Raw genomic sequence first — 11030 nt, 5'->3', positions numbered from 1 at the left:
GGCCGCGCGTGGGCCCTGGCACCGCCACACGGCTGTGCGCGTTCGGTGCGCCCTGCCCGTGCGCGGTGCTGTGGCGCCGAGGGGTGATTCCATGTAATTCTGGGAGCTTTAATGTGCTGTAAGGGGAAGGCGCTACAGAGCTGTGCAAGGGAAACTCCTCTGTGCTGTAGGCAGCCAGGAGGCCAAGGGTTCTCACCAAGAGCCATGGTTTCGATAGTCATACTAATACAGAATAGTTCAGATTGGAAGGGATCTCTGGAGATCATCTAGTCCAACTCCCTTGCCTGGGCAGGGTCACCTAGAGCAGATAATACAGGAACCCATGTGGGTTTGGAATATCTGTGGAGAGGGAGACTCCATGCCCACCCTGGGCAGCTGTTCCGGTGCTCTGCCGTCCTCCGTGAAAAGAACTTTTTCCCCAGGTTGAGGCTGAACCTGTGTTTTAGGTAATGGCCATTACTCCTGGTCCTGTCACTGGGCACCATGGAGGAGAGTCTGTCACCATCGTCTGGGCACCCAGTGGAAGTATTTGTATTTATTGCTGAGATCCTTCTCAGCTTTGTCTGCTCTAGAACACAGGAGCCACACACACTGTATCTTCTCAGGCACATACTCCTCTGTGATGTCATGGCTTTTACTCAGTGATGTTAAGCTGACCACAGTGATATTGAGAACTTGCATTCCTTACCCTGAACAGACAGTTTTGTCTCCAGCTGTGGTCAGGCCTGCAGGGGATGTGTTTCCAGACACCATAAAAGAAATAATTCCAGCCTGGTTTGCAAGTTGAACAAAAGAGCTGAGAACCTGTGGCCAGGCTGACTCTAGGCTCTGACCTGAAGGGGTTTAACAGGCAGGTTTGTGTTCTGAACAGCTGACCAGAAAGTGTCTCTTTCCACAGGACTACAAGGGCCAGAAATTAGCAGAACAGATTTTTCAAGGAATCATTCTTGTCTCTGCAGTAAGTATCACACTAGAACTACAAACACATTTTTCTTTCTGATTGCTTGGCTTAACTGGGTCACTAAAAGCTTTAGATAAAATCAGTGTCTGCCATGGATTAAAACTTTTCTTCTTTCCTTCTCATATATTCATTATTGGCTTGCACTTTTGAAAAGGTGGTTAGGAAGTCATAGGAACTGTGGCTTTGAACAGCCTGTGTTCTCCTACTTAACTGCTTCCCTCCACAACTTAATCATGGCATGGGAAATGTTTCTCTTCATTTAAAGTTTGAATTTTTTAATATATTTTTTACAGATAATTGGTTTCATCTATGGATACATCACTGAACAGTTTGGATGGACTGTCTACATAGTTATGGCTGGATTTGCTTTATCATGCTTGGTAAGAATATTTTACCCCAAACCAGAAAATACTAAATGCACTATTTAACCTAGAATAATTGTTAAATTAAGGGGCTGTCAGCACAGCCTAATGTTTGCTGTGTAATTCAGGTTGTTAATACATATTTGCACTGCCTGTGATCTGCAGAAAGTGCTTGACAGCCTTCTCTGAAATGCCAGAAGGGATTTTGCAATTTAATACAGCTTTTAATTCATTTTTCATTTCAATTGCATGTTACTTTGAAGTCAGCTGACAGCATAAATAACAGCATGGATGGTGAGGCTTTCTGTGTAGTAGGAGCTTGTCAGGAAAATTTTGCAGCTGACCCATACTGACTGAAGAGAGAGGAGAGGAGGCAGAGCATGGAATTACAGCAGTAATTCCATATTCATGCATGTGAGGTATCCCATTCCCACTGGGGCACTCTCAATCCAGTTCTGCACAAGTTCTTAGACTTTTCAAGTGTTAAGCTACAACATTATTTGATTAATCACAACGCACACACCTGTTCTGAAAAGTACTGTAATTCTCTGGCATCATCATCCACCTGCTCCCTTCCTAATCAAACACCTCTGAGTCAGTCTGGCTTGTTACTTACTGGTGATGCCAGGCAAGGGGAGGGTCTCACAGCAGTGTTGGAGGTGCTGCGATGCTGGTGTCACCTCGGGAGACCAGGGGTATCTTTGTTGTTCAGTGTGAGTGCCTTGCCATGACCTGGAATGCTTTAGTCACACATGACTACAGCAGTCCTGAAAGACTAAGTCCTTAAGCATGACTGTGCAGTACAGAATGTCAGCTGCGTATACATGTATCTTATGGTAAGAAATTGAGTGAATTTTCTTAGGACTAATGGATACAATAGTTAGGGACCAAAATCTTCCTAATAAGCTGTACAAAACAGTTATTTAGCATCTCAATTACATGTTGTGCCTTCACTCCTTTGCCCTCAGCTGACGCTCCCTCCATGGCCCATGTACCGCCGCAACCCCCTCAAGTGGCTCCCGGTGCAGGAATCGGGGGCAGAAGACAAGAAGGCAGCAGATAGAAAGCCAAAGAGACATGCTAAAAGCTAAACTGATGGCTCATCATGCTGTTACTTTGTTAAATGAATTTTCACCACAGAGAGTTCTTGGCTTAGTGTTTGGTTTTTTAGATCCTACTTCGCATACTGCAGGGAGCATGAAGGCTCTAAATTTGCTCTGGAGTTTCAGTGATGTCACTGGGAATGCAGTGGGGGGAGGATTAACTTTAGGCAGCTTCCAGAGGTCACATCTCACTCAAGTGTTTTAGCAAAAAGGAACACAGAGAATCAAATCAAGTCAAGTTAAGCTGTTACTGTAGCCTAACAGATAATACACAGCTGGACTTCTACTGAGCTACTTCTAACTATGTTGTAACCCTATTGTAACCACATTGCCAGGCTGTAACAAGTACTGTGCAATGGTAGGTACCTCACAGTTCTGAAAGTCACCAAGAACTGGAAACTGTTGCAAGAGCCTGCAGAGTAGCATTTTTTGTTTAAAATACATTTCCTTGGGAAGAGAAAGTAACAGTCTGACTCACAAAATGTAGTAGCTGTTGAACGTTTGTAACTTCTACATCCACTAGGTGAGGAGGCAGCAGGATCCCTAGGCACTGCACTTTTTTACTAGACTGTGGTGACAGTGCTGGAGGTTAGAGGCAGGAAAAGAGACAGGTTGTTCATTTAGAATTTTATTTTACAAACGCAATTTGAACTTCTTTGACTTCTTTATTCTTTAAAAACAACATGTTTTTCTGTTGGGATGGTACACGGCAATGCCTGGGCAAGACATGCCTGTAGCAAGACAATCTAGATGCAAAGAAAGGGAAAAGCTAAGACTAACTTTCTCTAAGTAATTCTGGTCTTGGGGACTTTCATTCCTAAAAGGAATTCAAGTATTTGTAAGGCAGAGGGACTTCTCCAGCTGGTAACCATGGCTGCATTCCTTTCAAACATTTTCAGCCTGACTTTATTCAGTTACCAAATCCTTCCTACCATCTTGGTGACTGCTTTAGCAATGAAATGCAAAGCTAAGTACAGCCTCTCCCTTCAGCACCTGCACCTGGCAATTTACACACCCCGTGAGCTTTTGGGTTTAATTATTTCTCCTGCTAAATTTTCCTGCTAAATTTGATGTAATAGCTTACAGCCTATCACACCAGAGCATTGGCAGAGGCTTTGTTACTGTATTTAGAATGTGACCATACCAAAAACCTTTTGCTAGGACAAATTCAAACCAAAACATATTTTTTGACACTCCTTAGCATACGAAACTTAGTATTTATCCCTATCTGCATCTACGAAAAGCAACTTTTCGAAGTTTCATTGAGACAATAAAAACTGGACTAAACAGTTCCTCTTCTGAGGTTCACATTTTAACATGGAAAATATCACTACAAACTATAACATTTTCTGCAAGTTCACCTTATTCCAGCAAAGGAGATCAATGGATAAATGTGCTTTGTAGGTTGGTCTGATCTATCAAAGGAGCTATAAAACAGTCCTTTTCTCTAAGGAAAAGATTCTGGTCAGAGCTTCACATTTTCTTCCAGAAATTTGAGGTGCCGAGCCTTCGCGCTGAAACTCGCATACTTGTCTCCCATGTGCTCCCGCAGCTGCAGCTGGTTAGAACACAAAACCCCCACAACATGTAAAGATATTAACAAATTAAAAAAACAACAAACTCAAAGCACTCAACTGCAAGCAGCATGTGAAGCCTGGCAATGTAGGTGGAAGAAAAACGAAAGCCTTTGTCGTCTGAAGGGAAGAGAATTCCAAACCTCACCCAACAATTTAAAATCACATCTTCACAGGTTACAAATAAAATGCTGCATAGGTAAGTGTAACCAAGTTTTGAATCAAATGCGCTGGAAGTATTGCTCACTGACCTCTGTTGAGAATACACATCAAACTGTTTCTCACTTTGGACGTGAAGAGCATGAGACAAGTAATGTGAATGCCAACATTTAAGGGACAAAGGAAATTATTGTTGGAGATACACCACAGAGTAAAACTATTTACATCCCTTGTACAAACTCAGGGACCATGGGACCATTCTAAAGCTCCAATGGTTTCTGAAGAACTTGCAGTTGAACACAGTCTACATCTACAGTCAAGCTTACTTGGGCCCTTTGCCTGCCCATGACTACACAAAGACTCTTTGGAATCAAGGTCTAGTCTGTATCAATGGGGTAAGACTCTGCACATTTATCTAGGTTTATAAAGAAATTAAGCAATTTTACAATGAAAGACATTCACCTCTCTTTTCACTTCATCATCCTCTTCCATGATTCTGTACACCTTCTCAAGCAGTTTCACTCCCAATCCTTGCACCACATCAGTTCTCAGGATTTCAACCATTCTTCTAATCTTGTCAGGAACTGAAAATATATCTATTAAAAAATAAAATACAATTATAAAAATCAATGCAGTAGTAATTACTTTCAGTATAGACAACTGTCATACTCTTCTGCAGAACAAGAGTATGGTACAACTCTTAAGTATTACCACAATTCCAGAGCAACAGACCTGGAGGAATCTCTTCCATTTTTAATTCCTCTGATTCATCCAATGATTTTCCATGTAAAATCAAAGTGTCTCGATATTTTCTATGAAGTTTAAACTCTGGGGCCGGAGCTGAGGTTACATAGTACTCAGAATTCTCCTTAGAGTCCATTTTCAGTGTCCATGTCATCAGCTGCACCAAGTCATTCATTTCACTCACATTGCTTTTCCTAGGAGAGAGGAAGTAAGATGTAACTCAGTCACCACTCCTGATGCTATTTCCACCTTGTATTCCAAGGACTTTCAATAAGTTTAGTGAGGTCCCAGTAGGCATTCCATGTCCAATCACTTCTTCTGGTGCAGTTTCATCACTAGCAACATCAGCAGCATTTCATCTAACAAAGGCCCAGAGCCCATGGGGCCACCCCACAAATTCCACAATCCTACTGGCTACTGCTGACTCTGGAGCTGCACCTGTGGTAATGCAACAAATGACACCTCTGGAAAAGCTGCTTACACTGACAAAATCAGAAATAAATTCAGCCTCATTCACAGTGGAAAGGAAACACATTGGCACCCTTTAACTAATGCATTTAATGCACGCTGACAATACATCTTTGGTTCCCTGGGAAGCTGCAGTTGGCAAAAAATAGGGACACATCACATGTCGCAGAAAGTTCAGCATGGAGAGTTTATGGTCACAGAGAGACAATAATTAAGATACTACTGCAATCACTCACTATGTAAAGATCAAGTGTGAGCGCTATTTTTTCCACTCCAAGTCATGGTCCAATAGAGCAATGAAAACCTGCACAGTATTAAACAAAATACTTAACTCTCCTTGGAATCAGCATCAGACTTGTCTGTAGAGCTTGTAGAAGAGCTCAACTCATCATCAGACAGGCGTTTTTTTCCCTAGGTGAAGAGGGAATAAATGACAAAAATTCAAATAGCTGAAAGCAGTTTAGCAGCATGGCAGGAATTGCTGTTCTTACATGGGAGAAACACTTTCAACAGACATTTTTACAGACTCCTGATAATATTTAAAAGGTGTAACCTTTGGTTTTAAAAACAAGCTAATACACAGGACATCATCAACATTATGAAACGCTTATGTGACTAGCAGGACATCTCAGTCACAAACCAGTGCAAATGCTTCACCAGGTGCCTGTTAATCCAGTCATGGATCTATGTCAGTTCTTTGCCAACTACATTCCAAGTCATTATCCTTAGCCCATCTGTTGGTTTTTAAACACATTTAAAAATAATTATTTAAATAGATTTTCATCAGTTCAGTAAGTCCTTAGCATTCCCTGGGATTTTAACCACTATGCAAAACCATCACTAGCATATGCAGGTACAACTAGCATGTATGACCTTGCCATAACTCAGTTTGTGACTGCAGGTAAGCCAGTTCTAAGCATACACATGTAGGTGAAACATGCAAAACACTTCCCAGGCAAGGGCTGGGTTGAGTCAAATTTGAATTTCAGACTCCTATTTCTTCAGTGTTCCTCTTCCACATTTATTGGTATTAACCACGTTCCCCTGATGTTGCAGATTGTCTAACTGGAAAGTCTTTTTTAAGGTCTTGAACGTACATTTGACAAGGAACAGAACTTTTACAGAAACTATTCACTTTTCATCTACCAACAATTCCTCATTGCCAACACATAACTATGCACTTACATGACTGCAAGTTAAAAAAGCTAAAAGCACTCAAACACCACTAACAAAGCAAAATTGGATGTCCCAGGCTAAAAGTAGTGTGTTGCTAACAGAAATTTAATGCAGATTATTGATCTGTAACTAGAACATAGTTCAGGATAAGCTTTTTGCCTGCCAAAATAAAATAAACTCTGCAATTTAGAGAGCCCATAGCAACTAGCAAGAGATCCCTAGTTTTCACCCCTGACAAGTGGAGTGCAAATACACAGTGAACCTGGAATGTTAAACTGAACTAGCCCAACAAAGTGCATTACAATGAGAGATCCATCCTCCACCCCAGGACTTACAAAGTTACTCTTACTCACTGAGGGTTTCTTCCACACAGATTTTGTTTAAAATATCACTTTCTTCCCAAATTATGTCTCATTTAAACATCTGAAAACAGATGACGCCACTTTACCTGAGCAATACTGGGATCTGATGAGGACTGAGCAACTTTAACACAATTTTCCACATGTGATTCTGCTTCAACCACTGCACCATCTGCTGACTGTCTAGCTGGCATCACTGGAAGGATGACAGGTTTACAATAGTCACAACTCAGCTGCATGTATTTCCAATTGTTTCATGCTTATGCAAGAAAAAGTCTACCACCTGTCAGAAGACAGGCTGGTGGGTAGGTATTGTGCTAAGAGCAACCACTGAGGCCTCTGTCTGAAGGGTGAATGTTCTGCATTTCACACACACCTCAAAGACAAGGTATCACCACAGAACACAACTGAACATAACTGACTAAGCAGCAGAAAAATACAGACATGACAACAGAAGTGTTTATTTAATGCAGAATTAGACCCTTAGTGCATCTTTCTGATGATGGCAGCGAAGAACAAACAAGTTATAATTTCTTCACAAAGAAGTTATTAGCCTACTTATACATAACATGTTAATATGTAAACATAAAAAGTACCCGAGGGAAGCATCTCCCGAGACTGTTTGAGCCTCCTTCGCTCTCTGGCTGACAGGGGCCGCTCCTGTAAAGCAAGTTAATTTGATATTAATTTGCTTTTGTTATCTGTAAAGCAAAAATTCCTTTTCAACTGACATGGGAGAGCAGACCTTCTGATCATCTAACACGTGCTGAATTACTTATTACAAATGGGTCTTGGTCAATGAGACTAATCTGCACTCCAGAAAAGAAGCTTCTGACCTAAAGGTTCAGCAAAGCAGCTGCTCATCCCACACTGACCCAGTGCTTGACAGGACTTCCATCCAGCAGGAAGCTACTGCACATTTCCTTACTCACTGTGCACACACTCAGAACAAACTGCTCAGAAGAAACAAGACAAAACCAAGCTGACACAGTATTCAGCACTGACCTTTGGAATGGCAACTTGACTGGTTTTGGCGCTATTTGCAGGTTCAGAGGCTTCAGCACATAGCTTCTCTGCACACCTCTGGGCTGTCTTTGAGTTCACATCAGAAGGAACAGGTAGGGGCCGAGGAGAAACTGTTCTGAACTTGACAGAGAAGTGAACAAGAATATATGTATTTTTTTGTTAAAAGTTTAAGTACTCTGCAATCTAGAAGACATTTTTGCATGGTAAGGCTGGATGCCAGTGGGTTTGGACCCTACTGTGACCTCTTAACATCTCACAACTTGATCCTTCTCTCTCCACATCTCTGCTTGCATCCATTTCGCTTCTCTCAATCCCTGTATCTTGTCCCCTTCCTCCCAGACTGTTTTTCAGCCAATGTCTTTGCAATAACTGTCTCCACCCTCAAACTGCAAAACCGAAGAGAAAGACAGGGTATCAATCACCAATCACCCTCTTCTTTATCCTCGTATAGTCAGTGCCTTTCTGCAGAGAAACCTCTCTGTTCAGTGTGGAAGCACCAATTGGAGCCCAATCCTATGTGCATGCCAAGATTTTCCTCCTAGAGTATGCAGTCATAAGCTCAGGGCAGCCATTCCATTTGTCTGTTCTACAGTACTAGTAAGCTAGGACCCACCACAAGTAGCCTTAAGCACAACAGTCAGGAAAGGCACTGACTTGTGGTCACAGTGAGAAGTCCTGATGAAATTTGCTGGGAAAGACTGCAGCACAGCAAAGGCAAAGCCCATCTGGCACACCCATCTCACCCCTGTGAAGGTGACTGAGATTTTCAAAGCTGCTTCTAAAGGCCATCTCCAGTGCACCTGGTCACCAGCGAAGTCATACAGACACACATGAAACAATAAGAGCATTAGAACACACACCCTTTTAAAAAATAGGTCCCATGTTTAAAGAGGAAAAATGCAGCAGTCTTAAAGGAAAGAGGAGAATTATGTTTCGAGTGTCTGCACCTTCTCTGAGCAGCCCTCAGCCAGCTCTCTGCTCTTCTGCCGCTGCTGCCGCGAGACAGAGGGTTCACTCACAGAGCTGTGCGGCTGCAGCTGGGGGGTCTCTCTCCCCTGAGCATCTCCTGAAGCTCCATGTCTGACAACATCCTAGTAAGCAGAAGTATTTTAAAATAATACATGTAATTTCCAGATTTACACATACAGATCTAAAATAAAATCAACAGAGGCCACTTGACTATTTGGACATATCACAACTAAACCCACAATAAATTGCTACTTGATAGACAGAAAAAAATAGCTGCTGTACCAGCATTTTTAAGCTACTAAACTTTCAAAGGACACTTACTTGAATTACAGCAGGGACAAAGGGTGCTAGCAGCTTTTCAGTAGAATCCAAGCTCTACAGTAAATAACGATTTCTCGTTAGAAAAGTGACTATGAAAATCTCACTGTAGACCAAAATGCAGTGAAAAGAGAATCACCACCAATTAGCCCTCCACCCAAATCAGGACAAACTCCAGACTAGCCAGACCTGTTTACAACATAGAACAAGGATGTTACAAAACTATTCTTACCCTCTCTCTTCTCAGCTAGAAAAGAAAATTGTTGTTCCCTGTAAAAACAGAATTTTCACCACCTAGACTGAAAGTGCAAAACTACATCACCTTGTTGCCTTTGGAAACCTGAATCCAAGGTGCCTAACTACTAAAAAAATCTCAGTAATTGCAACAGCAGCATCTTACTTGGACAGAAAAACACATGCAGCAGCTCTCTAAGTTTAAAGAGCTGGCCATTAGTTAAATCAATTTCAAAGTCTATTTCAAATAAGCATAAATGCATTTACCAGGTCACTTTGCTTTTGGTCTTTTGATACAGGCTGCAAGACTATCAAAATGTCATCCTCATCTTCTATAGCACCAACAGGAGACTGTTTAGACTCAACATTTTCAGCTTTCAAAGTTTGCTTTGCTCTTTGCTGTGGTCCATCTCCCTTCATTGGGGGGCTACTAGATGTTGTTTTAGAACTGCCTGGAACATTCAAACACTTCACTTTATTATTCTCCGGAATACTCTCCCTGCCACACTTCTCACTCCCATGCTTCATCCTTCCAGAAGGCAAGATATCAATGTTCACTTCACCAACTGTAGCTATGGAGTCTCCCAGGTTGTTCAGAGCATTATTGCTTGGTTTTCTTTCCAACTCAACAGCTTGTTTCTCTGAGGGACAAAATTTGTTGGCTTTATGTTTGATGATGCAATCTTCTTCATGCTAGAATGAAAAGGAAAACAAAGAAATTCATTACCTTTTGGGTATTACACATATATGACAGAATTCTCTAAGCCACCTAAGGAAAATCAAGAACATAACAGAGTAACTAAACAGCAATAGAAATTATTATCAATTACAGATTAAGAGCCTCAAAAAAAGTCATAATCCACATTTTTAGAGACACAGACTGGATTTGCAAATGACCTAGTTCAGGTATTGGGTTATACACATGCAATGCACTGACTTTTCACTTGGCCATGAAAGAAAAGTTGTACTCCCTTGGCTCTTCATAAGGCAGGAGCCAACAAGCACTAACAGCTTTAAGATGTACTACACCACATCATTCAGTATTTCAGCACTGAAAGCTTAAATCCAGAATAGAAGAACCATCACAGAAAATAAAACACATGCACAGGATTAACCATTACAAACCACCAGAGAGAACTTCGACAGTAAACAATTTCTGGCTGTAACTATAATTATTTTTTAAACGTATGTTTTTGATTGGAAAAAAATTATTACCACTTGTCATGAAGTATTTGGAAAAATATTTGACCTCAAATACTCCTCAAGTAATTCACACAGTGACCCACAAATGAAAAAACAGGTGTTGTTTAGGTAACATCTCCTAGCTAAAGACATTGCAATTACTTTGGTCCACAGCTGATAATTTACTTCTACTCCTGCCTAAACATAATTCCTTCCTTAATGTGAACTTCACACACTGCTAGGAATTAGATCTCAGGAATGCTCAAGGCACTTTCTATAAAACTGAGTTTTTTCTCTAGAAAAAGCAAGAGGGATTTGGGTTTTGTTGTTGGTTTATTTTAAAAGGAAAAAAGTATGTATGTATCTCACAACTTTGTACTTCCTGGCTTGCTCAG

General features: G+C 41.3%; 2 protein-coding genes across 2 annotated transcripts in view; one reads left to right on the top strand and one right to left on the bottom strand.

Moving 5' to 3' along the window:
• Positions 1-898: 898 nt before the first annotated feature.
• SPCS1 (signal peptidase complex subunit 1 homolog (S. cerevisiae)) lies at positions 899-2414 on the top strand (the record flags this gene model as incomplete). The annotated part of the gene is made up of 3 exons (XM_009085164.1): positions 899-958; positions 1255-1341; positions 2292-2414. Coding segments are annotated over 3 exons (270 nt in total), but the record flags the coding sequence as incomplete, so codon positions are not given.
• A 1477-nt stretch (positions 2415-3891) lies between these two features.
• NEK4 (NIMA-related kinase 4) overlaps positions 3892-11030 on the bottom strand; it is a gene marked incomplete at its 5' end in the record, with an annotated part of 11050 nt that continues 3911 nt past the window's right edge. The window contains 12 exons of the mRNA XM_009085163.1: positions 3892-3984; positions 4622-4755; positions 4892-5091; positions 5445-5451; positions 5704-5782; positions 6996-7102; positions 7503-7566; positions 7912-8052; positions 8880-9023; positions 9223-9276; positions 9721-10146; positions 11005-11030. The exon at positions 11005-11030 is cut by the window's right edge and continues 110 nt beyond it. Coding sequence (XP_009083411.1) covers positions 3892-3984; positions 4622-4755; positions 4892-5091; positions 5445-5451; positions 5704-5782; positions 6996-7102; positions 7503-7566; positions 7912-8052; positions 8880-9023; positions 9223-9276; positions 9721-10146; positions 11005-11030 — 1475 coding nt within the window. The remainder of the gene's footprint in view (positions 3985-4621; positions 4756-4891; positions 5092-5444; positions 5452-5703; positions 5783-6995; positions 7103-7502; positions 7567-7911; positions 8053-8879; positions 9024-9222; positions 9277-9720; positions 10147-11004) is intronic.

Source organism: Acanthisitta chloris, unplaced genomic scaffold (genome assembly GCF_000695815.1).
Source record: "Acanthisitta chloris isolate BGI_N310 unplaced genomic scaffold, ASM69581v1 scaffold4302, whole genome shotgun sequence".
NCBI lineage: Eukaryota > Metazoa > Chordata > Aves > Passeriformes > Acanthisittidae > Acanthisitta > Acanthisitta chloris.
Note: the sequence above shows the minus strand (reverse complement) of the source record. Positions and strands in the feature narration are given on the sequence as shown.